This window comes from Aquarana catesbeiana, linkage group LG02 (genome assembly GCF_042186555.1).
Source record: "Aquarana catesbeiana isolate 2022-GZ linkage group LG02, ASM4218655v1, whole genome shotgun sequence".
NCBI classification, from domain to species: Eukaryota; Metazoa; Chordata; class Amphibia; order Anura; family Ranidae; genus Aquarana; species Aquarana catesbeiana.
The window spans coordinates 10,333,991-10,360,566 of record NC_133325.1 but is presented as its reverse complement, the minus strand read 5'-3'; the positions used below and the strand labels follow the sequence as shown (position 1 = coordinate 10,360,566).

At 47.3% G+C, this 26,576-nt stretch overlaps 1 protein-coding gene across 1 annotated transcript; it reads right to left on the bottom strand.

Moving 5' to 3' along the window:
* Window positions 1-588: 588 nt before the first annotated feature.
* On the bottom strand, window positions 589-26,095 carry LOC141126621 (uncharacterized). Its single transcript, XM_073612538.1, has 2 exons — window positions 25,857-26,095; window positions 589-4,464 (listed from the first exon to the last, which is right to left on the bottom strand). The coding sequence occupies exon 2, from the start codon at window positions 4,161-4,163 to the stop codon at window positions 3,156-3,158; it is 1,008 nt and encodes a 335-aa protein (XP_073468639.1). The 5' UTR covers window positions 4,164-4,464; window positions 25,857-26,095; the 3' UTR covers window positions 589-3,155.
* Window positions 26,096-26,576: the final 481 nt, after the last annotated feature.

The following is a 26,576-nucleotide window of genomic DNA, read 5'->3' as shown; positions in this document are numbered from 1 at the left end:
GGGGGGGACTGACTATAAGAGATGACAGATCGTTGTTCCCAGTTAGTAGGAACTCACGATCTCTCTCTCCTCACAAAACAGGGATTTGTGTGTTTACACTCACACGTCCCTGTTCCGCCTCTCGTGCCCGTGATCACAGGTAGCTGGCGGTCATCGCGAGCTTCGGCACCCCGGCAGTGCACCCCTGCACACGCCTGCTATCCCGCTTGAAGAAGCCGACGTACAGCTACGACAGCTCGCAGGATCGTGCCGACCTGCCGCTGTATGATGACTGTGGTTAATAAAAAACAGGGGGAGTTTTTTGTCATCTTTTGCCAAAATTTTTTGTAAAATTATGAAAGTTAAATAAAATGTATTATATATATATATACACTATATACAGGTGCAGCTAAGAAACATTGAATATCATCAAAAAGTTAATTCATTTCAGTAATTCAAACAGTGAAATTCATATATTTTATATAGAGTTGTTACAGAAAGTGATAGATTTCAAGAGTTTCTTTCTTTTAATGTCGATGATTCTGGATTGAAGCGAGTGACACCCCAAAATTCAGTATCTCAGAAAATGAGAATATTACATAAGACCAATAAAAAAAAAGGTATTTTTAATAGAGAAATGTTGGCTTAGTAAATGGCTTTTTGGCTTTTACATGAATTACGGCATCAATGCGGCGTGGCATGGAGGTGATCAGCCTGGGGCACTGCTGAGGTGTTATGGAAGGTCAGGTTGCTTCATCTCATCTCCATTGTTGGGTCTGGTGTCCTTCATCTTCCTCTTGACAATACCTCACAGATTCTCTATGGGGTTGAGGTCAGGTGGGTTTGCTGGCTAATCAAGCACAGTGATCCCATGATCATGTGACCCAGAATTGGTAGTATTGGCAGTGTGGGAGGTGCCAAGTCCTGCTGGAAAATGAAATCGGCATCTCCATAAAGCTGGTCAGCAGAGGGAAGCATGAAGAGCTCTAGAATTTCCTGGTAGAGGGCTGGGCTGACTTTGGACTTGATAAAACACAGAGGACCAACACCAGCAGATGACACGGCTTCCCAAATCATCACTGACTGTGGAGACTTCACACTGGACCTCATGCAACTTGGATTCTCTGCCTCTCCACTCCTCCTCCAGACTCTGTGCCTCTCCACTCCCCCTCCAGACTCTGTGCCTCTCCACTCCCCCCTCCAGACTCTGTGCCTCTCCACTCCCCCCTCCAGACTCTGTGCCTCTCCACTCCCCCCTCCAGACTCTGTGCCTCTCCACTCCCACCTCCAGACTCTGTGCCTCTCCACTCCCACCTCCAGACTCTGTGCCTCTCCACTCCCACCTCCAGACTCTCTGCCTCTCCACTCCCCCTCCAGACTCTCTGCCTCTCCACTCCCCCTCCAGACTCTCTGCCTCTCCACTCCCCCTCCAGACTCTCTGCCTCTCCACTCCCCCTCCAGACTCTCTGCCTCTCCACTCCTCCTCCAGACTCTCTGCCTCTCCACTCCTCCACCAGACTCTCTGCCTCTTCACTCCTCCTCCAGACTCTCTGCCTCTCCACTCCTCCTCCAGACTCTCTGCCTCTCCACTCCTTCTCCAGACTCTGTGCCACTCAACTCCCCCTCCAGACTCTGTGCCTCTCCAGACTCTGGGACTGCAATTTCCAAATGAAATGCAAACATTTTGCACAGTGATGATTTGGGGTGAATACCACCAAATGAAAGCGGTCTGTCTCAAACAAATGGTAAAAATGTAACCTGGGTACAGTGTTGCCTGAGTAATTGTCATTCAAAGTGTGACAGCACTGAAAGCTGATGATTGGCCTGGGCAGGAAAGGGGGAGGGATAAGTGCCCGGTAGGCAAGTGGTTATGTTGGTGACGGTCTCCAAGTTCAAATCTTTTGCAGTTGCACGGTTTGATTTATACGAAAGAATTTTCAGTCCATGGATCCTGAGCAATACCTGGGAAGGTAATTCGGACATCTACTCTTTGTACCCAATGGAATGCCTAGACTTGTGACCAGCTGGGCTGCAATGTTATTGTCAAAAGCAGCCTTCTCAATGCAGAGGAACCCTTAAAATAACTTTCCAGTCTTAGGGAACCCCTGCTAAAAATTATAACAAAAATGACTACAACTCATGATACGTTAGTGTGATGGTCAGTGGGAAGAATGCTCCTCACGCTTGTAGTCATTGTGAAGAATGACCCTTTTACAGATGGCTAAAAAGGATCAATGGGGTCCGTGGGAACTTATCTGAGAGGTAGACATTGTTTATTGCTCAAGGAACTCCTAGCAACCTCTGGAGACACCCTGGTCTAAAGCAACTCATAAAACAGAGGCGGGAGAAACCTTCTTATACTAGGAGATGTGGGCTTAGATGGGTTTACCTGGAACACTCAAGCTCCAATGATGTAGCAATAGCCATCAGGTTCTGGGAAGATCTCTTCCAACAAAGGCTATGGAGACTTGGCAATGAAGGAAACACTTGAGGGATGAAGGTCAAGAAGTGTATGATGCAAATATAATGCATATTCAGCCATGAATAAAAGGATGAGACCATAGTTCAGTCTTTGGTGCTCAATCAAAAAGTATCTCAAGATATCTCAAAAGGTTAAATTCTAGGGCTTTCTAGCTGCGAGTCTGGTGGGCATAAATGGTAATCTCCATGCATCAGTCCATTTAAAGCAACACATAAAACAGGAGATAGGGAACCTTCTTAAAAACAGAAGACGTGGGCTTAGATGGGTTTACCTGGAACCCTAGAGCTCCAATGATGTAGCGATAGTCATCAGAAGCTAGGAAGATCTCTTCTAACAATTGTCATAAGAACCTGAGAAGATGTCTTCCAACAAGGCTACAGAGACTTGGCAACAGACCACTTGACTACTACCAAGTCTCTGGTACTGAGGCAGGATCTGAAGTAATGAAGGAAACACTTGGGGGGATGAAGGTCAATTAGTGACCATAGTTCAGCCTTTGATGATCAAAAAAGCTTTCTAGGTGTGTGTCTGGTAGACCTAAATGGTAAACTATATACATCCGTCCATTTCATTCCAGTTTTCTCACAGATTGTAGTAAGTTTGCCTCTTAAAGCAACATTCTATCGTTTCGCTTTTCCATTAGCTTTGGGCATCTCTGATAGGGTTTGGAGGATCTGATACTCTTTTTAACACTCTACTTTCTCCCAGAGTTTCCGCTTTGTAGCCAAAAAGTAAGACTATGACTCCTTTGGTGTTTGATAAGCTCTGACTTTCCTCTAAAAGATTTATCGCATTCATAACACTGATGTGGCTGCTCTCCGGTGTGACCTCTCTGGTGTCTGAGAAGATGAGTCTTCACTGCAAAAGCTTTGTCACAGTCAGGACACGGATACGGCCGCTCTCCAGTGTGAAACCTCTGGTGTATAATAAGATAGGACTTTGTTGCAAAGCTTTTGAGACATTCAGAACAAGTGTAAGGCCTCTCTCCAGTGTGGACTATCTGGTGTGCGATAAGGCTCTTCTTCACTTTGAAAACTTTGTCACAGTCAGAACATGGATACACGTTCGTTGCAATTTTGTGACATTTCTTGTGTTTGACAAAATCTTCCCTCCTTGTAAAAGCTTTATCACACTCGCAACACCGATACGGTTTCTCTCCCGTATGAATCCTCTGGTGTATGGTAAGATTTGACTGGGCTCTAAAAGCTTTATCACATTCAGAGCACTGATATGGGTTCTCTCCGGTGTGAATCCTCTGGTGTCTGGTCAGTGCATCCTTCCTTCGAAACGTTTGGTTACACACGCTACACTGAAATGGTTTCTTTCCGGTGTGAACCATCTGGTGCGCTATAACCTGTGACCTCACGCTAAAAGATTTGTCACATTCACCACACTGAAAGGGCTTCTCCCCGGTGTGGACCCGCTCATGTATGAGAAGATGCGCCTTCAGTCTAAAAGATTTGTCACATTCAGAACATGGATATGGCCTCACTCCAGAGTGAATTGTCTCGTGTTTGATAAGATCGCCCTTCCCTGCAAAAGATTTATCACATTCAGAACACGGATATGGTTTCTCTCCAGTGTGAACCCTCTGGTGCCTCACGAGATGTGACTTCTGGCCAAAAGATTTGCCACATTCAGAGCACTGATATGGATTTTCTTCTGTGTGAACCTTCTGGTGCCCGATAAGATTTGCTTCCATTGTAAAACCTTTGTTACAATCCAAACAAAATATATCTTCTCTATTGTGTGACGTGTCTTGGGTATGTATGGGTCTGACTTTATTGTAAATCCATTGTCACTTCCAAAGATGTTTTCTCTCTTGTCCTCTAAGGCTGGATCAATGATGAGTATTCAAAACATTTATGTCATTTAGAACACGGATATGACTTGTGTCCTGTGGGAATCCTCCGGTGATCCGTACTAAAGCCTTTCAGTCTCTCAGAAGACCCATATGACTCGTCTCAGTTGTGCTTCTGAAGGCCAACAACCTGTCAATCCTCCTGTAACGAGATAATAAAATGAAAAGCCAGAACTATATCAATATGACTAAATTAAAGTTGCTTCTTATCTTTTAACTTCCATTACTGAATATACTTAATACATAGACATAGACATAGATCGGTCTTGAGAAAAGTTGGATTGAGCTTCATCGAAACATTGACAATAAAAATGCTGTGCTTTGATCTACCTCCTCCCCAAGACCCGTGAGTGCCTCTTTACTAGTTTTGGATGAACGCATAGACCATGTACTGTACCTCCCTGGTCCTAAACTGAGGCTCCTATGTAAATTTAGTTTTTGGTTGGGCTGTAGGCAGCTAAGACTGATTGCATAGATTGTATTTGGGGCTTCGCCCAAGCTTGGTTGGGTTGTGCATTTCTCACTGTCGCCAGTAGGTGTTACTGATACCACAGGTCATAGTATGAGATTTCACAAACAGGCTGAAGGTGTGAATATTTATATTTCCCTCAGCCAGCCCAGTAGGAGGTTCTTGGCTACTGGTGTATGCTGGGGAAGGATATATATTTTGCACAGCCATGTGCTGGCTCTTACCCCAGGCTGAGGCGCTACTGAAGGGAGCTCTGTGTTGAGGCCAAGCTTATTTGGGGGGTCTATGTACGCTGAAGTGGTCCTGAAGCTGTGGTGGAAGCTTAGCCAAGGTGAGAAGATCCAGGGGAGGACGCTTGCTGGAGAGAGCCAGGATGAATGCTGGTCTTTCAGAAGGGCCTGGTGACTTACTTGGAGGACGCACCAGAATCTGAAGACGTGCTTGCCCTGTTGTCAGGTAGGCTTAAAAGGTTCTGACACTGTGAAGCTGTACTTTGTTCTGGATTCAAGGGGTCTGCAAGTGATCTGCTGTGGTATCTGAGACCCTATCAGGGATCTTGTGTAGCAGGTGCTCATTCTTATGCGCCAAGTCATGAGCATAGAAGACCAAGACGAGCAAGGACTAGAATGCTCACACAAATGCGCATTGGCACATACATGCAGACACACACATCCACAGATTCTGGCACCCAGCAAAGGGTCTGGTATGGATTGGGGGAGGGACCCCCATGTAATTTTTTTCACATTTTTTGTATAGTCGGCAATGTTCCATTCAGCTGTTAGTGGCGAAGCCCATTGACCGCTGATGACTCATCCTTTGGTAAGAATGATTGGGCAAAGCTTTGAGTGCTTCAGCCAATCAGCGCTTAGAATGCACTGTGCAGTGCACTGTGGGGTGCTTGGCAGGCAAACATCCCGACGAGCGCCCCGCAAATTGGGGTGAACGGGTATGTTAAAGGCTGAACTTATGCTCGGTCCAATCTGCTTGCCCAACACTAGCTCTACAAGTTCCGCCAGCATTGGTCCAATACCTGAGCCTTTTATAGAGACATCATAAGTAAAAAAATACTGCTGGAAACGGGGAACCCCTATTTGCCAACAATGTCTTGGATAACTTTAGCCAAATAATCATTACATGTTAGCTGCTGAAGAAGGTGAAGTCTTCTGTGGCTAAAAAGAATACATTTTTATCACTTCCAAGCTTCGGGTTCAGAGCAAAAACCCAGCACTCCTTCAGTAAAAAGGAACTGGACCTTCAAATCCTCGGGGGGGGGGGGGGACACAAGAATTCTTCCCAATGAAGGGGAGCCCCAACCTTAAATTAAGAGATTGTTGTTGGCTCTTTAGGTAATTTGGGGCTGAGATGTCCCAGAAATGTTACATGTTTGCCACTGAGGAAGGTGAAGTCTACAAGGCTTCTCTGGCTTTTCCTCTCTTCCAAGCTTCGGGTTCAGAACAAAAACTTGGCACTCTTTCAGTAAAAGGAAGTGGACCTCCAAATACTCCAAGGGGGAGACAAGAATTCTTCCCAGTGAAGGGGAGCCCCAACTTTAAGTGGAGAGATTGTTGTTGGCTCTTGGAGTCATTTGGGACTGAGATGTCCCAGAAATGTTGGTCCAGCACATTGTGTACACAGGCTACAAGCTGGCGTTTTGCACCTTGCCTTTTCCACCCTTCATGCCATCCAATGTAATTTTAACCCCAAGTAGAAAAGCCACCTTGTTTGCTGCAATGGAGTTACTGTCCTAGCAAGCGATTAACACTCGTTTGAAAGTAAGAACATTTTCATAATGTTTTTAGTCTGTTCCCTATTCCCATTCCAAATGTAAGTGTATGGCCCATCCTGGACCTAAAACACCTAAAGTTCCTTAATGGAATCTGTACGGTCAGTCAGTGCTATCCTTCATCAGGGAATCTTTTTGTCTTCAGTTGAAATCAAGGATAACGATCAGCACATTTCTATATTCTCAGCCCCACCCTTGCCATCTGTGTTTTGTAAAAGGTGGACATGGTTTTCAGGTTATGGCCCCACCTTTATATCATGGGTTTTCACCAAGGTGCTGGCCCCACTACTGGATTTTCTCAAGCTTATAGGATCACCATTTAGAGATATCTGGATGACCTGATTCTGTGGAAGCAAATCGGTGGACAAGCTGCCAATCAATATCCAGAGGATGAGGCAGACTCTGCAGAGCTTTAAATGGACCCAGAACTTTCAAGAATCAGCATTGGATCCAGGCCTAGTTATGGACACAGCCCTGCCACGCATTTTTATCCCTCGGGTAAAGCTTGTAACCCTTCAGTCCAATGTATAGGATCTGTGGCCCATGATTCAAGCCTCAATTTGCTTCTGAATGAAAGTATTGGGCTTGTTGGTGTATGTCCAGTTTCACTCCAGATTATTGCAACTCAATGTTCTGACAGCAGTGGGACAAATAGGTCCAGTCTGTAGATTTACTCATGCATCTGACCAGAAAAACCAGGATGGCCCTGTGGTGGATTGTCCAGTTTGGCACTGGAAATAGGGAAGCCCTTTCTCTTGATGGTCTAGACTCTAGAAGATACAGATGATGAGATACCGGCCTGTTTGGCTGGGGAAGAGACCTTGATTCACTATTGGTTCAGGAGACATGGTTATAGGAGGAAGCTTAGCTGCCAATCACTGTTTTGGAGCTCGGGGTGATTAGACTGTCCTTTCAGCACTGGACCCCCTGTGCTTCAGGGTTACCCAGCCAGGGTGAAGTCTGACAACACCACTGCAGTGGTGGACATCAACTACCAGGGCAGCAGAAACTCTCTCAAAAGAAACAAAATTCATTCTGGCTTGGGCAGAACTTTATGTTATGGCCTTGTCCAGGCAGCAGGCTGAGGCATTGTCATATGGGAAGTGGTAGGTAGGGGACACTGGAGAAATATCTTCATGTCATTAATAGCATAGTGATGTCTGGTAGATATGGAAGCACTCTTATGCAGAAGCCTTGCTGGTAGTGACATTGAGGACAATAGTATCGGGTGTCAGACTGAATTTTGTTACTGGTGCATACACTACATTGTGGCCTGTTTGGGTAGGATGGATGATATTGGGGAAATGTCTTTTTCATGTAGTCTGCTCACTAAATCAGAGGGAATTTGTTCAGGGCCATTGCCATCTGAATAGATGAGGGCTGTGTAATAGTACAAGGCCTTGCCATGGAGCGAGATTAAAAAACGGTTGGGAAAAAGGGACACTAGGTTTCCACGTGCGACTCCAAAAATAATATTAGAGTGGAGAAAACAGTTTTTACAGCTTTGTCTGGATTTCGGCCGTCCTTGATGGGGTTCCGTAGTTTGAAGATTTCAAAGTGTCTTGGGAGGGAAGAAATCTCCAACCCAGTGTCCGGGTTTTGTGGAAAACTAGCAGGGTGTGTGTCCAGGTGCACGCAGCCCTTAAAATGATGGTCTGGTGAGAGCTCAGGGCAGTTGCTGCCGTGTGGAGACAGAGCCCTGTCAGATGATCTGGTTGTTCCTATCAAAGACTGCATTGCATCCCTTGTGTGGGGGGGATTCTGCCCAAAGGACTGGGAAAGTCAGGACAGCTATATAGGCCTGGGAGACCAAGAGAGGGTCTGGGAAGTCGAGAATGCTGAGGTGGCTAGTGAGTCCAGGCTGGAGGAAGTCTGGAAGTCTCAGAGAGCAAGCAAATTCAGGGGGGGCTGGAGAACCCTATTTGAAGGCCTGTGTAGTGAAGTATTGCAATCTAGGCTTAGAGAGCCCGAATAGCCCGTGGGCTGGGAGACCAAAACAGAGCAGAAGCACTGCTGACCGGAGAGCCAGGTGGCTCTGTATTTTGTGTCAACGTTGTTGACACATACGTAATGTTGTTGACCTGAAACCCATACGTAGAAATCTGGAGGTCTTTGTGTGCAAAAATGACGACACAGAAATTGTACAGGGCTAACTGAAATATGTACTGTATTTCAGGGCCGGGGGAAGGGGTGGGCAGGAGGAGAGGTTGCCCTGGGCACTTTGGTACTATGTGAGGTGGGGGGCACTATGAGGAGATTGGGGGGTGGCAGGGGGTAAGAATTGTTCTAGGAGGGGAAATTTGGGGAGGTGTGCTAGGAGTGGTGATTTGTACTAAGATCAAACATTTTTTTGGGGGGGCGTGGGGGATTTGTACTCGAAGGGGAAATTTGAGGGGTCATATGCAGGGTGATTTTGGAGGAGGGCACGGAAAATTATCATTTAAGTGTAGAATCCTCATAAAACATGTCATAGCGTGTTCTGGGCAAATTAGAAGACTAGACTGGCATGCCCTGAATACTAAAGGAGAGCTGGGAATGTACCCAGCAGGTGCCGGCAGGGGCCACCACAGAGGGGGGTGGAGACAAAGAGGTGTCGGCAGGGGCCAGCAAAGAGGGGGGTGGAGACAAAGAGGTGTCGGCAGGGGCCAGCACAGAGGGGGGTGGAGACAAAGAGGTTCCGGCAGGGGCCAGCACAGAGGGGGGTGGAGACAAAGAGGTGTCGGCAGGGGCCAGCACAGAGGGGGGTGGGGACAAAGAGGTGCGGGCAGGGGCCAGCACAGAGGGGGGGTGGGGACAAAGAGGTGCCGGCAGGGGCCAGCACAGAGGCGGGTGGAGACAAAGAGGTGCCAGCAGGGGCCAGCACAGAGGGGGGGTGGAGACAAAGAGGTGCCAGTACTAGGAAAGAGTAGATGGGTGACAGTCAGGAGGGGTAGAGGGGGAAGTGCCAGGGAGGCCGATCCAGGACTGGAGCATCCCAATAAGTACGCTCCATTGAGTGTCATTGGTGAAACCAGTCAGGGACCAGCACTGCTGGAGATGAGGGACTCTCCTAGCTGCCAGGGGAAGAACTCCTCCAGTGAGAGTGGGGGGGCAGCAAAGGGAAAGGAAAGACAGATTCTGGTGGTAGGGGACTCAATTCTTAGAAGGACAGAGAGGGCAATCTGTAACCAAGACCTGAAGCGCTGAACAGTATGTTGTCTACCGGGCGCTCGGGTTCGGCACATCACGGATCTTGTGGACAGATTACTGGGAGGGGCTGGGGAAGACCCGGCTGTCATGGTGCACGTTGGCACCAATGACAAAGTCAGAGGCAGATGGAGTGTCCTAAAGAACGATTTTAGGGACTTGGTAGTTAAATTGAGGAAAAGGACCTCCTAGGTAGTGTTCTCAGGAATACTACCGGTACATCGAGCCACACCAGAGAGGCAGAGGGAGATTAGGGAAGTAAACAAGTGGCTGAAGAGCTGGTGTAGTAAGGAGGGGTTTGGGTTCCTGGAGGACTGGGCCGATTACTAAGTCAGTTACCAGCTCTTTAGCAGAGACGGACTGCACCTAAATGGGCAGGTGCAGATCTGCTGGGAGTGAAGATGGCAGACAACAAGTTAGAGGGGTTTTTAAACTAGGCGATGGGGGGGGAGGGTCCAGAGGCAGAGATAGTCAGCGCAGAACAAATTCCAGAGGGTAGTATTGGGGGAATTAGTGGTAGGTTGACTGAAGCACATAAACCCAAGGTAAGTATAGTAACAAGTCCTAGTTGCAATCTTGAAACACCCAATACGAGGACAATATGCGACCGGTCTAAACTATGTGGCATGTTCACCAATGCCAGGAGCCTGGCGGACAAGATGGGTGAACTAGAGATACTGTTGTACAAGGAGGATTTGGATTTTGTGGGAATTTCAGAGACCTGGTTCAACAGCTCTCATGATTGGCTGGCAAACATTCAAGGGTATACCCTATACCGCAAGGATAGAGAGGGTAAAAAAGGGGGAGGGGTATGCCTATATATCAAGAATAATGTACAAGTAAATGTGAGAGATGACATCACTGAGGGGGCTAGAGAGGAGGTGGAATCTTTATGGGTAGAGCTCCAAAGGGATGAAGCTAAGGGGAAAATAATACTGGGAGTATGCTATAGGCCCCCTAACCTGAGGGAGGAAGTGGAGATGGATCTCCTATCACAAATTGGATTAGCAGCAAGGATGGGAAGTGTTATCATAATGGGGGATTTTAATTATCCAGACATAGACTGGGCGGAGGGAACCGCGCATTCATTTAAGGCTCGCCAGTTCCTTAATGTCTTGCAGGACAATTTTATGGGTCAGATGGTAGACGCACCAACTAGAAATAAAACATTACTAGATCTACTGATTACCAACAATACAGACCTGATAACAGATGTGGAAATACGGGGCAATTTAGGTAACAGCGATCACAGGTCAATTAGTTTCAGTATAAATCACACAAATAGGAAACATGAAGGGAACACAAAGACACTGAATTTCAAAAGAGCCAACTTCCCTAAACTACAAACCTTGCTAAAAAGGCATAAATTGGGATAAAATATTAGGAACAAAGAATACGGAGGAGAGATGGGTTTGCTTTAAGAGCATATTAAATAAGGGCATTAGCCAATGGATCCCATTGGGTAATAAATTTAAAAGAGCGAACAAAAATCCTGGATGGCTTAACTCCAATGTAAAAATGCATACAAAAAAGGAGAAGGCCTTCAAAAAATACAAGGTTGAGGGATCATCCTCAGCATTCAGACTTTATAAAGAATGCAACAAGAAATGTAAGGGTGCAATTAGGACGGCTAAGATAGAACATGAAAGACACATAGCGGAGGAGAGCAAAAAAAATCCCAAGAAATTCCTTAAGTATGTAAACAGTAAAAAAGGGAGGACAGACCATATTGGTCCCATAAAGAATGAGGAAGGACATCTGGTTACAAAGGATGGGGAGATGGCAAAGGTATTGAATTTATTCTTCTCCTCAGTCTTCACGAGTGAATCGGGGGGCTTCAGTAACCAAAACTGCAGTATTTATCCTCAGGACACAACACAGGAAGCACCTCCATGGTTAACAGAGGACGGAATTAAAATTAGACTTGAGAAACTTAACATTAATAAATCACCGGGACCAGATGGCTTGCATCCGAGGGTACTTAGGGAACTCAGTCAGGTGATTGCCAGACCGTTGTTCCTAATTTTTAGAAGAAAAGAGGTTTAACCTTAAACTACGTAGAGGGTTCTTTACTGTAAGAGCGGCAAGGATGTGGAATTCCCTTCCACAGGCGGTGGTCTCAGCGGGGGGCATCGATAGTTTCATGAAACTATTAGATAAGCACCAGAATGACCGCAACATACAGGGATATACAATGTAATACTGACACATAATCACACACATAGTGTCAGGAAATGTTCCATCCGCTGGTAATAGCTGCCATTTGGCATGCAGTACTGAGATCCACCAGCAGGTGTCTCCTGGCAGTTTGGAACTGTCAGGAGAGCTTTCCCCTGCTGATGTTATGTCATCTTTGGGCCGCAGTACTGGCGTCCACCAGCGGATGGGTCCTGGCAGTGTGGAGCAGACAGTACCTCCTACAATCAGGTGTATCTGGAACCTGAACCTGAACCTGCGCCTGTATCTGATCCCATCCTGATCCTGTCCCTCCTGTGTTCCTATTCCCTTGTATCCATATCCCATCCATTATCTCCCTCTCCTATCCTGCCCTTGTTCAGTTGCTGATCCCCTGTGTATGACCCTGGCCTGGCTTACGTGTTTGATTGTGGTACTTCCCTTTGGCTGTATATATTATCTGTTGTCTGTGGGTTTCCGTTGGTTGGTTGAGCACTATTTGTATTTGGGGTGTTGTTTATTTATATCACTTATCTTAAATAAACATTATTCTTATTTCACTTTACATGCGTTTTGGTTTCCTCTTTCCAGTCCACACAATCTGGTCACACCTGTTCATGACATATAATCACACAACATAGGTTGGACTTGATGGACTTGTGTCTTTTTTAAACCTCACCTACTATGTAACTATGTGATGTATGGGGTGGCAGTGTGAAGGAATGTGATGTAGATAATAATAATAGTAATCTGAAAATGTCTATTTTCTTATGTGCATACATATTTTTCTCCTTACTCATTATATAAGTATACAGGTTTGCTCTGTTCCTATATTTTCTCAAGATGGCGGGTACCCCCTACATCCCACACATCAGAAGAACGCGGAACTGAAGATAAAACCAAAGATCAGCCAGACCTCGTTATGAAGATTCTCCATTTTCTTTTTCTATCTTAACCAATGAGATGTACCTATTAGACTAACATAGCAATGACGTATTTGTGTGTATAAAACATTAGCACCGCCTTGAATAAATTAGAAGTGTAAGAAGTAACGGAGCTGAGCGTGTCTCAGAGTGTTTACTTTTATATGCATGCATATCAACACTTTCCAATTAGAGACAGCAGCAGATAACCTTGGGCTTGATTGGAGCTCTTAATCATTTCCATAACAGATGGTGCCGAAACCGATGGGACCTCAGGCTACAGTCGAAGCCGTACCGCGATAAGCATTCGGGCGTTAATTGAAAGATAACAGAGGGGGTCTTTGCGCAGCCCTAACAGTACCGGTGAGTTTGATTTATATTCTTACCACTGTATGACTTTCTTATCTTTCGGTTGACGGCTGGATTCTGTCGGTATGCTGAGACTGTCTTAGAGGCAGGTATTTCCTCGCCTGAGGTTGTTTTAACGAACCTGTCAATGGGTTTCTGCTGACTGTATTTGTTCACTGTCTGCCATTCTTTGGGCTACGAAACTCAGCAGTCTAAAAGTGCTACATGTGTGAATGTGTGGTCTCATCTCCAGATGAGCTTTCAGCCTCTGGGATGAGATGGTTTCCCTTGTGGCAAACGTTTATAGACGGGTTTACTCTGGGTTCGATGAACCTTTGAGGGTTATCTCAGCTGCTGGTTTTGCAGTCTGAAAGTGTTACAGAAGTTTCACCCCAAGAAGAGTTGTCGGCCTCTTGGTGTAGAGCTGGAAAAAAAAAAAAGTCTATAAAACGGGTTTATTTTTGCAGGGTGGTCTGCCCTTGTGGTTATCTTAGCCTGCTGAAATTTTGCAGTTCGAAGAGTGGCAGGTGTAATGTCCTGTCGTGAGTGTATTTGTGATTTATTGTTTGCTATACATGAGAGGGGTTGGGGAGGGGGGGGCTGCCCGGGGGATCTGTTGGGTCGCGGGCCGTTGCTCCTCACTACCCCTGATGTGTTTGTTCTTGTTCTGAGATTAACCGTACATTAGTCTTATGTGCCCCCACCGAAGAAATTTGTTGATAAGAACACTGAGAAAAAATATTAACCCCTTGGTTGTATGTATTCTCCTCTCAAGCCGTTAGCCGAGAAACAGAGAGAGAAAAGAATGTGATAGTGAAGAGAAGAAAAGATGTTGAAATAGTTACCAAAGTTGAAAGAAGTGGCGAAAGTTATGTTACGGAAAGAAACAGGGAGAAAAATCCTGTGTGATAAAGAAAATTGGATAAAGGAAGTTAAGAAAGATGGCGATTGTATTATGTATGTGTATCACAGAGCTGATGATATGTTGGAACTTGAAACAAAGGAGGGGAGGGACAGCACTGCCCTCCGTCTAACAACCACTCCTTTCTCACCACCCAAGCACAACCCACTGTGACAACTCAGCCCGGCGGCCATCTTAGTGCACCCATGCCTTCACTTTCTACCCAGTCCAGTGCACTTCCTGCCGGCGGCCATCTTGGTACACCCAGTAAGCTTAAACAGCCTGTACCCAGCCCTCCCTGTTTTAAACCAAGATGGTTCATACCACACACCTGTCTTCCCCAATACGGGAGCATCACATTCCCAGGCCGGATATGTTAATGATGAAGAAGCACCTGAGTGGGAAGCCCAACAGCAGGCAGCAAGGCCACCCACTGATTTAACCCCCAATCTGGCTCCAGACTCTCAGTTCCGAGAGGATCTCAAACACATGCTGGCAACCGTAAGGAACAGTGCTTCTTGCTAGCCCCCGCCCCAACAACAGTCTCAGTTACCAAAAGGGGCACCAGTGATGTATGTCGCTTTTACTCTATCACAAGCAGCGGCCTTAGTGACAAGTCTGCCTGACCCAGAGAAACAGCCAATTCCCTTCTACCACAGGATAGTGCAGATACAAGAAACTTACTCAGCTGCCTGGAGAGACTTGATCAGCCTATGCCAAATCAAAGCAGGACATGTCTTTTGGCCAGTCATGCAGATGGCCTTCAATGATGCCTGCCTGACAAGTGCCACTTCCTACACCTCAGGCGTGGAGTTCTGTGCACAACTCCACGACTGGGCAAAGGAGAAGTTGACGGATCAGACCACCACAATCCAAGATATTACCCAAGATAAAGGGGAGTCTGTGAAGAAGTATCATGCTAGACTCATAAAGGCACACACACACGTTATCAACTGCTTTTGTTTCAGGGCTCAGAGAGGATATCAGAAAAGGCCTGATGGTGGCCCGCCCTGAATACCATTCAATGAAAATGTCTGATTTATTGTTGGTGACCAGAGGTATAGAAAATCAAAAAGGTAAAAAACCAACGCCCCTCATGGTAACCCATGACGAAGATCCCGCCTACACTAGTCCACCACCACTGCCCAATACCAGGGAAAGGATCACCTGTTACAACTGTGGGCAACGGGGTCACTTCAGAAAAGAATGCAGAGCCCCAAGATGTCCCAGACGAAAAACCTACCACTTTCCTCATTGATAGGGGTGCAGCCAAAAGTGTGTTGAGGGTGGTGAACCTGCCTAATAATTCTTTCCTTTCCACTATTGATGTTTCCTGCGTAGGAATGGATGGGGTGCCCCGCTCCAGTCCACTTCCTGATTTGCTTGCCAGATTTGTGGTGTCCTCTACATGTCCCTTGAATCTACTAGGAGCTGATGTGTTGTCCAGACTACAGGCCTCAATCAGGACACGCCTGAAGGGGGGATGAAGTTACATACTCCCTTATCTTTAGAAGACTCATCTGCTTTGTGTTCTCTGCCTCTCCTGATGACACTTAATGAAGAGAAAAAAAAAAAAAACTTCAAGTTCAATACTGCAGGAAGTACTTGACAGAATCCCTGCGTGCCTATGGTCCACAGGACCGGAAGACAACGGTCACTTAACCACTTCAATACCAGGCACTTAGACACCTTCCCGCCCAGACCAATTTTCAGCTTTCAGCGCTGTCGCAATTTGAATGACAATTGCGCGGTCATGCTACACTGTACCCAAACAAATTTTTTATCATTTTGTTCCCACAAATAGAGCTTTCTTTTAGTGGTATTTGATCACCTCTGCGGTTTTTATTTTTTGCGCAACAAATAAAAAAAGACCGAAAATTTTGAAAAAAAACAAGTTTTTCTTTGTTTCTGTTAAATTTTTTTTGTAAATAAGTACGTTTTCTTCTTCAATGACGGGCACTGATATGGCTGCACTGACGGGCACTGACTGGCACTGATACGGCGGCACTGATGGGCACTGATGAGGTGGCACCAATGAGGTGGCACTGATGAGGTGGCACTGACGGGCACTGATGATGGGCACTGATAGGCGGCACTGATAGGCGGCACTGATGGGCACTGATAAGTGGCACTGGTAAGCGGCACTGATAAGTGGCACTCATAGGTGGCACAGATGGGCACTTATAGGCGGCACTGATGGGCACTCATAGGTGGCATTGATGGGCACTCATAGGTGGCACTGATAGTTGGCACAGATGGGCATGGATGGGCACTGATAGATGGGCACTGATGGGCACGGATGGGCACTGACAGGTGGCATGAATGGACACTGATGGGTGGCACTGACGGCACTGGTTGTTTGCAGTGATGCCCCTAAGGGTGGCATTGTTGGGCATCACTGCAACATAATTGTGCCAATCAGTGCCCATTTGTGGGCACTGATTGGCACTGACTGGGCACATGTGGATGGCCATGGGGTACATACCTGGCCATCCACATGTTGCCCCTTCCCTGGTGGTCCTAGTGGCGATCCCTGGTGGTCCAGTGTGGTGATCTGAGGGGGGGCTGCGCTGATAAACAATCAGCACAGACCCCCCCTGCCAGGAGAGCCGCCGATCGGCTCTCCTCTAATCGCGTCTGTCAGACGCGAGTGAGGAAGAGCCGATCAACGGCTCTTCCTATTGACAGCGTGATCAGCCGTGATTGGACACGGCTGATCACGTGGTAAAGAGCCTCCGCCGGAGGCTTTTTACCAAGATCAGTGTAGCGGTGTGTCAGACTGACACACCGCTCCACCGATCGCCGCGATGCGCGCCCCCGGGGGCGCGCTGCGGCATGTTATCCTGCTGGACGTCATATGACGTCCAGTCAGGATAACACAACCACTTCCCGGACGTCAATCCGCCATAGGGCGGGCGGGAAGTGGTTAAAGGTGCCACCAGTTTCAGTCAAGCTAAAAGAGGGCGCTTCATTGCCCCGGAAACCACAATAACCCCAAGAAGAGAACCCCTAAAGGAGAACCAGGTACCTGCTGTGGATGCCTTTGACTGCAAAATACCTCACAGAGGTGGACCTTACAAACGCTTTCTTCAGTGTCCACCCTCACCCCTCCTGCTGGTACCTTTTTGCATTCATCCATGGAAAGAAACGGCAACATACCTAAACAGTTGTGCCACAAGGGGCACAGAACTTTCCAAGCCAGTTTGCAAAAGCTATGGCTATCATCCTTGACACATGACAAGAGGAACACCCGGAAGTGATTCTCTTCCAACGTGTTGATGACCTTCTCCTTTTGTGCAGCTGACTTACCCCCTGTTGAAGTCACCTCAGAAACCTGTTGTGCTATCTTGCCAACCAGGGCTGCAGAGCCTCAAAGCCCAAATTGCAGTGGTGCTCAACACCTGTCATTTTCCTTGGACACTGTTTGTCCCATGGGACACGACACCCCACTGAAGACAGGGTGCAAGTAATCTCTGACATCCCACTGCCACAAGGTCAGAAATCCCTTCATGCCTTCCTTGGACTAATTTCCTAGTGCAGAGCATGGATTCCAGAAGCCTTCCTACTGATGCTCTGCAATCAGACCCTTCCAGATGTCTCCTGAAGAAATATCTAAAGTTTGAAGCCTTTAAGTGCGCCACCCCCGGCGCTAGGGCTCCCAGACTACGACAAAACGCTCAAGCTCTTTGTATCCGAACGTCTGGGACATGCTGCAGGTGTACTCACCCAATCACACGGCATCAGCCTACGCCCCGTAGGATATTATTCCCGTCGGCTGGATGCGGTAGCAAGAGGAGGCCTATTGTGTCTGCGAGCTGGATTTGCTATACAAGCCTTGCTTGACAAAACTTTGAACTTGGTCCTCGGACACTGCCTCGTTCTGCTTGCTCCCCATGATGTTGTTGCCATATTCAACCAAGATCCAGCCGAAACACTTTTCCACTACCAGACACTTGAGACTCCTGTGTTCCCTCCTACTGGACAGCATTACTCTCTTAAGTTGTCAAACACTGAACCCTACCACCCTTCTTCCACTTCTCGAGGGGGGAAAGGAGGAGGAGGAGTAGAGTCTTGACTTGTCACCCCATGACCACACAGGACACGCGGTCACCACTGAAAACACCGTTCTACAAGCTGAAGCCTTACCACCGGTGATGTCTACACAAGAGGCAGAGCTGTAAGCACTTACTACAGCATGTAAATGGGCAGAGGGAAAAAGAGCCAACATTCATATGGACTCAAGATATGCTTTCAGCATTGCCCATGATAATGGTGTTATCTAGGACAGAGGATTCCTGATGGCTGCAGGAACACCTGTGAAAACTTGATTGATGCCTTGCTTCTCCCAACCCAACTGACTATTCTGAGTAAAGCACACGACAAAATGAACTCAAAGGAAGCTTAAGGCAATCATCGAGCCAATTCAGCTGCCAAACAGACAGCTGGTGGTCCACGGGAAGTGGACAGCAGGGTGGTAGAAGAAGACCACCCCGTGCTTACCTTACAGACTTTCCCAGTGGACAGAGTTTATCTAAAAGAACTACAGGAAACAACAAGTCCGGATAAGAAGGAAAACTGGAAACGGAGAGGAGCAACTCTCAGAAATGGACTATTCGAGTGCAACAAGAAGCCTTGTCTACCCAGGAGTATGTACCCAGCCGTGGTGCAATGGGCACATGGAGCTGCCCACTTGACAAAGACTTTTATGAACTCTCTTATCAACAAGTGTTGCACCAAGAGTTACTCCACTGACCGACAGCTTCTGCAGATCATGCATTATCTGCACCAAATGTAACCCAGGATGCACAGAAGATGCACAGAAGAAGCACAGAAGAAGCACCTGGCAAAAGCCCTATACCCCATTCCAGAGGATGTAAATTGATCATTCTCAAGTGCCAAGAAGTGGCAGATTCGAATACGCCCTAGTGGAAGTGGTCATGACTGCCAGGACCACAGCTAAGAAACTACTGAGTGAGATAGTATGTAGATTTGGGGTCCCAGAGGTGATATTGAGAGATCAGGGACCAGCCTTAACAACAACCCTTACTAAAGAGATTTGGGCAGCACTGGGGGTTCAGTTGGCACTACACATCCCATACCACCCTCAAAGTAGCGGGAAGGTAGAAAGGATGAATGGGACACTAAAAACAGGATGTTAAAGATGGCCCAAGAGACTAACATGAGTTGGCCAGACAGTTAGCCCATTGCCCTGTTCAGTGTCAGACACACCCCCGGGGGAAACATGCCCTATCCCCTTATGAAATTTTGTTTGGTTCAGCTCCCAGACTTGGTTGTTACTTTCCACAACAGTTACAGTTACAGTCTGATGTGTTGACTAATTATGTAACCACATTATCACGAGAATTAACCTGAATGCATGTCCAGGTGTTTTCTTCCATTCCAGATCCTGAATTAGATACAGGAACACACCAACTACTGTCTGGAGATCCTTGAGCCAAGTTATGATGGTCCATTCCAAGTTTTGGTGACCACAGCCACCTCAGTCAAGTTGGCCAGGAAGAACACCTGAATGCACGCTTATCACTGCAGGAGAGCGTGTTTTCGGGTGCTGCATATCCTTTTTCTGTTTGATCTAGGGGGGAGGGGCCCAGGAGGTGGCCATCACAAAAATGATAACATAATTACGTTTTGGTGTAACTCTTCAGGTACACATGTGACCACCTTTACCTTAGATTACTGTGACATAGTACCTTGTCCGTTTGACCCTTCATGGTGATGCCATTGGTACAGTGATATCCCTGACGGTAAGGACATATATGTATGCCACACAGACAGTTACTGGGGACAGAGTTGTGGTTTCTGTGGGGGCCAGTGGGTTGGAACACAGGGCCAGACTGGGCGACCACAGAGTGCATTAGACAAAAAAGATGAAAATAGAAAGCCCCCATATCCTAACCAAAGATACCCCTGATACATGTACTGACCCAGCACACAGTCAGAGGAGGAAGCGAGCAGCTCTCTCCGGAAGCTTTGATCCTCATGTATACATACATGTCATAGGGGTTACAAGGGGGGTCCCTGATGAATTTAAAGCCAGGGACCAGGTAAAAGCTGGTTTTGAGTCTTTGATCCCCATAACAACTGTCAGCAAGAATGTAGATTGGATTAACTACATGTCATGGTTATGCAATAGAGTTTGTCGATCAGCATACCTGTCTCCATGTGTTCATCTCTAGAGACCAGCTGACCCTCACCTGACAGCTTTTGTAACCTCTCCTCTAAGCATGGCCCCACCCCAGGCCCTATCAGGGAACCCTATATTAACCTGTGCACTGTAAGCCAGCAGTGCTGATCAACCACTGTGTGTTAGCCTCTGTGTGTACTTGCTGTGTTTCCTACATCTGATTCCTGTTACCGACCTTGGCTTGTACCTTACTTTCCTTGTTGTTCCAGCCTGCTGCCTCCTTCCTCTTCTCCTGTAGTCTACCGTGAGCGTGAGCTGTGAGACCCTGGGGGCCGCGACCTGGAGCCAGACTGCAGCGCAGTCCATCCTTACCTTTAAAGGCTCTGGTGAACACCTGCTGGCTCTTAGACTCCGCACCCTGGGGAATCTATGCTCTAGCTCCCAGTGGGATCTGTGTCAGTGATCCAGTAGACCTGCTTCCTGAACCTCCCAGGGTACAATCCACAACAGTCACCCGTAGGGTCCACTACCTTGCGGTGCACTCTTGATCCCAACGGTGTGCATCTGTCACCCAGCCTCTAGGTGACCTGACACTACACATATTATAACCAACAGAGATTTGTAAATTACTCTAAAGATGCCCTCCAGCGAATTGCTGACCAGTTATCCCCCACTTCCTACATGACATTCCAGGACCGGATGGCCTTAGACATGGTGCTAGTTGGGAAAGGAGGTGTTTTGTAAAATCATAGGAAAAAACGGGAACCTGTTGTACATACATTCCTGATAATATTGGCCCAAATGGTAAGGTTACTCTAGCTATAAAGAAATGAGAAGATCTGTCATTGGAGTTGAAGAACTCAGGTATCACAGACCCATGGGACCAATATTTTAGCTGGATGAGTGGGTGGCAGAAGGTGTTCGCCCAGATACGGGTAACGGTATTAATAATCCTGGTTCTTTTAGCCCTGATTTTATGCTGTATTCTACCTTTCGTAAAAAGTTAATGAGCAAGGCTGTAGACAATAGCACACCTACATTTCTCCACCAAGAAGAAGAGGACCCCCTTATGATGGAAGATGACAAACCCTTCACTCTTCTACAGTCACTCCCTGTCCATAATCTCACAATCCTTTAGGGTTTTAGGGATAGATAGCGCCTGACTGCACCTCTCCAGCTGTATCGAGGAGGGAAGTGAACAGTTGCTGCCCAATTCTATATACAGCCTAAAAGAGTTGCTGAGGAGAAGGGCCAGGCTAAAAGTAGGACCTTTAGTATTAGGGACAGAAAAAAGAAAATAGTCATTTTAGGGGGGATTGTGAAGGAATGTGATGTAGATAATAATAATAATAATCTGAAAATGTCTATTTTCTTATGTGCATACATATTTTTCTCCTTACTCATTATAGAAGTATACAGGTTTGCTCTGTTCCTATATTTTCTCAAGATGGCGGGTACCCCCTACATCCCACACATCAGAAGAACGCGGAACTGAAGATAAAACCAAGATCAGCCAGACCTCGTTATGAAGATTCTCCATTTTCTTTTTCTATCTTAACCAATGAGATGTACCTATTAGACTAACATAGCAATGACGTATTTGTGTGTATAAAACATTAACACCACCTTGAATAAATTAGAAGTGTAAGAAGTAACGGAGCTGAGCGTGTCTCAGAGTGTTTACTTTATATGCATGCATATCAACACTTTCAATTAGAGACAGCAGCAGATAACCTTGGGCTCGATTGGAGCTCTTAATCATTTCCATAACAGCAGGACCAGTATGAATGGACTTCATATTTTTTCTTTTGTCAGTTTAAGTGCAGAAAAGAATTTCTCGCACGGTGACAGGTTTACACATAATTAGACAGGCATGGGATAGATTTGGTTTGCTGGCAATGAATAGGCCGGCCTACAATAAATTCCACAAGTCATCAGAAAAAAATGTCTGAAAGAAATGAACTGACTTAATATTACGTTACTTTCCGAGGGCCGGGCAGAAGAGGAGATTGCAGGTTCTGCAAAATTAGCGGGCAGGCACGCTGGACATAAAAGCTCCTCTGGGAGGCCAGTATGGGCCCTACTTCTTTCCGGTGGACGTGACACCCCGCTACTAGTACCGGTCCTATCATCTGAGTGTACTGCACTGCTGGTGATCACCACTTCTCCAGGATGTACAGCGCTGCTGGTGGTTGCCTGCTCCTCCTCAGATCACCTCATTCTCTTTGTTGGGACCCTCTCCTCCTCAGATCACCTCATTCTCTTTGTTGGGACCCTCTCCTCCTCAGATCACCTCATTCTCTTTGTTGGGACCCTCTCCTCCTCAGATCACCTCATTCTCTTTGTTGGGACCCTCTCCTCCTCAGATCACCTCATTCTCTTTGTTGGGACCCTCTCCTCCTCAGATCACCTCATTCTCTTTGTTGGACCCTCTCCTCCTCAGATCACCTCATTCTCTTTGTTGGGACCCTCTCCTCCTCAGATCACCTCATTCTCTTTGTTGGGACCCTCTCCTCCTCAGATCACCTCATTCTCTTTGTTGGACCCTCTCCTTCTCAGATCACCTCAGAGGAGGACAGTGGGCAATATGTACAGGAGAGGAGTGTGGAGGGTATGACAGTGGGTGGTATGTACAGGAGAGGAGTGTGGAGGGTATGACAGTGGGCGGTATGTACAGGAGAGGAGTGTGGAGGATATGACAGTGAGCGGTATGTACAGGAGAGGAGTGTGGAGGATATGACAGTGGGCGGTATGTACAGGAGAGGAGTGTGGAGGATATGACAGTGGGTGGTATGTACAGGAGAGGAGTGTGGAGGATATGACAGTGGGCGGTATGTACAGGAGAGGAGTGTGGAGGATATGACAGTGGGCGGTATGTACAGGAGAGGAGTGTGGAGGATATGACAGTGGGTGGTATGTACAGGAGAGGAGTGTGGAGGGTATGACAGTGGGTGGTATGTACAGGAGAGGAGTGTGGAGGATATGACAGTGGGTGGTATGTACAGGAGAGGAGTGTGGGGGGTATGACAGTGAGCGGTATGTACAGGAGAGGAGTGTGGAGGGTATGACAGTGGGCAGTATGTACAGGAGAGGAGTGTGGAGGGTATGACAGTGGGCAGTATGTACAGGAGAGGAGTGTGGAGGATATGACAGTGAGTGGTATGTACAGGAGAGGAGTGTGGAGGATATGACAGTGGGCAGTATGTACAGGAGAGGAGTGTGGAGGATATGACAGTGGGCAGTATGTACAGGAGAGGAGTGTGGAGGGTATGACAGTGGTTGGTATGTACAGGAGAGGAGTGTGGAGGATATGACAGTGAGCGGTATGTACAGGAGAGGAGTGTGGAGGATATGACAGTGGGTGGTATGTACAGGAGAGGAGTGTGGAGGATATGACAGTGGGTGGTATGTACAGGAGAGGAGTGTGGAGGGTATGACAGTGGTTGGTATGTACAGGAGAGGAGTGTGGAGGATATGACAGTGGGCAGTATGTACAGGAGAGGAGTGTGGAGGGTATGACAGTGGGTGGTATGTACAGGAGAGGAGTGTGGAGGATATGACAGTGGGTGGTATGTACAGGAGAGGAGTGTGGAGGGTATGACAGTGGGTGGTATGTACAGGAGAGGAGTGTGGAGGATATGACAGTGAGCGGTATGTACAGGAGAGGAGTGTGGAGGATATGACAGTGGGCAGTATGTACAGGAGAGGAGTGTGGAGGGTATGACAGTGGGTGGTATGTACAGGAGAGGAGTGTGGAGGGTATGACAGTGGGTGGTATGTACAGGAGAGGAGTGTGGAGGGTATGACAGTGGGTGGTATGTACAGGAGAGGAGTGTGGAGGGTATGACAGTGGGTGGTATGTACAGGAGAGGAGTGTGGAGGGTATGACAGTGGGCAGTATGTACAGGAGAGGAGTGTGGGGGATATGACAGTGGGTGGTATGTACAGGAGAGGAGTGTGGAGGATATGACAGTGGGTGGTATGTACAGGAGAGGAGTGTGGAGGATATGACAGTGGATGGTATGTACAGGAGAGGAGTGTGGAGGATATGACAGTGGGTGGTATGTACAGGAGAGGAGTGTGGAGGATATGACAGTGGGTGGTATGTACAGGAGAGGAGTGTGGAGGATATGACAGTGGATGGTATGTACAGGAGAGGAGTGTGGAGGATATGACAGTGGGTGGTATGTACAGGAGAGGAGTGTGGAGGGTATGACAGTGGTTGGTATGTACAGGAGAGGAGTGTGGAGGATATGACAGTGAGCGGTATGTACAGGAGAGGAGTGTGGAGGATATGACAGTGAGCGGTATGTACAGGAGAGGAGTGTGGAGGATATGACAGTGGGTGGTATGTACAGGAGAGGAGTGTGGAGGATATGACAGTGGGTGGTATGTACAGGAGAGGAGTGTGGAGGATATGACAGTGAGCAGTATGTACAGGAGAGGAGTGTGGAGGATATGACAGTGGGTGGTATGTACAGGAGAGGAGTGTGGAGGATATGACAGTGAGCGGTATGTACAGGAGAGGAGTGTGGAGGATATGACAGTGAGCGGTATGTACAGGAGAGGAGTGTGGAGGATATGACAGTGAGCGGTATGTACAGGAGAGGAGTGTGGAGGATATGACAGTGGGTGGTATGTACAGGAGAGGAGTGTGGAGGGTATGACAGTGGGTGGTATGTACAGGAGAGGAGTGTGGAGGGTATGACAGTGGGCGGTATGTACAGGAGAGGAGTGTGGAGGGTATGACAGTGGGTGGTATGTACAGGAGAGGAGTGTGGAGGGTATGACAGTGGGTGGTATGTACAGGAGAGGAGTGTGGAGGGTATGACAGTGGGTGGTATGTACAGGAGAGGAGTGTGGAGGGTATGACAGTGGGCAGTATGTACAGGAGAGGAGTGTGGAGGATATGACAGTGGGTAGTACAATGGCCCCAGGAAGGAGTATCGGCATTCTGATGACATTTGGGGTCTATTCTCCACCATAAACCTGAATTCTTGGGGTGTCAGAACCCAGCGGGTTCTCCGGATGTTTCCCCCCTTATTTTGTCTCAGACACATCAGAGAACATGGTGGGAGATGAGTCTGAATGTCCTTCCTTGGAGGTAATATCAGATCCATTCTGAGGAACATTTAATGGTCAGCAATGAAGAGGAAACCAACACCGAGAAGAAGATTCTGAAGTCGGAGTTACTGAAGTCCCAGATCAGCAGAGAAGTTCCTCCAACATTTAGAGAGTGCGGAGACCTTCTTTATTAATGTGACCGACAGAGACAAAGTGTGAGAATACAATCCATATAGAGATATATATATATATATATATATATATACAGATGATTGATCACACGGAGGGGGAAGAGCCGGTCACTAGGGTTGCCTCCTCATCCCTTTAATCCAGGACACATATGAATTACACGAGTTCTGAGGCTGATTTAATGCAGATAAGGCACCAAGTGAGTTTAATTACCACCTTAATCAGCCACAGAACCTGTGTAATTAATGTGCGTCCTGGATTAAAGGGATGAGGAGGTAACCCTACCGGTCACAAATGATTGATATGTCTATAGAAGGGACAGGAGCCCTGTACCATGAATAGGACACTTACCTGTGTGGTGGGACATGGAGAACATCCCATGCTGTCCCTATGGTGGCCGTGTGTTCAGGACAGAGAATCGGATCTAAAATGGCTGAAAACAGGAAACGTGTTCCATGGACAGGAAGTGACATTTCGCACACGCTCAGTCCGGGATTTGTCCCATCAGGAGGATCTCTAGAATAACGGGACTGATATTACAGAGGGTGCAGTATGGAGAGCAGACACTAGATGGAGCCAGTCCACAGAGAGGAAAAAGGAAACAAGACGGAGACAATGGAGACATTTCTTCTAATCTATGAAACATTGTATCATCACATGGAGACCAATCACCGAGCTACAAGAAAATGGAAGACATCCCTCCCCCTTCCTGAGCTCCAAAAAAATGGAGGACACCCCTCCCCCTTCCTGAGCTCCAAAAAAATGGAGGACACCCCTCCCCCCTTCCTGAGCTACAAGAAAATGGAGGACACCCCTCCCCCTTCCTGAGCTCCAAAAAAATGGAGGACACCCCTCCCCCCTTCCTGAGCTACAAAAAAATGGAGGACACCCCTCCGTCTACGTGAGCTACAAGTAAATAAGAAAAAACCTCCCCCTTCCTGAGCTACAAGAAAAATGGAGGACATCTCCCCCTCCTCCTCCCTACATGGAGCTGAAGCCAGGCACAGAGGAGAGACTGAAGGAGAAATGTCCGGGGAGATGGGGGAGGGGTTCGGGAGAAGAGGACAGAGG

Excerpts from the sequence above, each read along its gene's own strand:
- LOC141126621 (XM_073612538.1), bottom strand. The coding sequence starts at position 4,163 with ATGGAAGCAAATCTTATCGGGCACCAGAAGGTTCACACAGAAGAAAAT.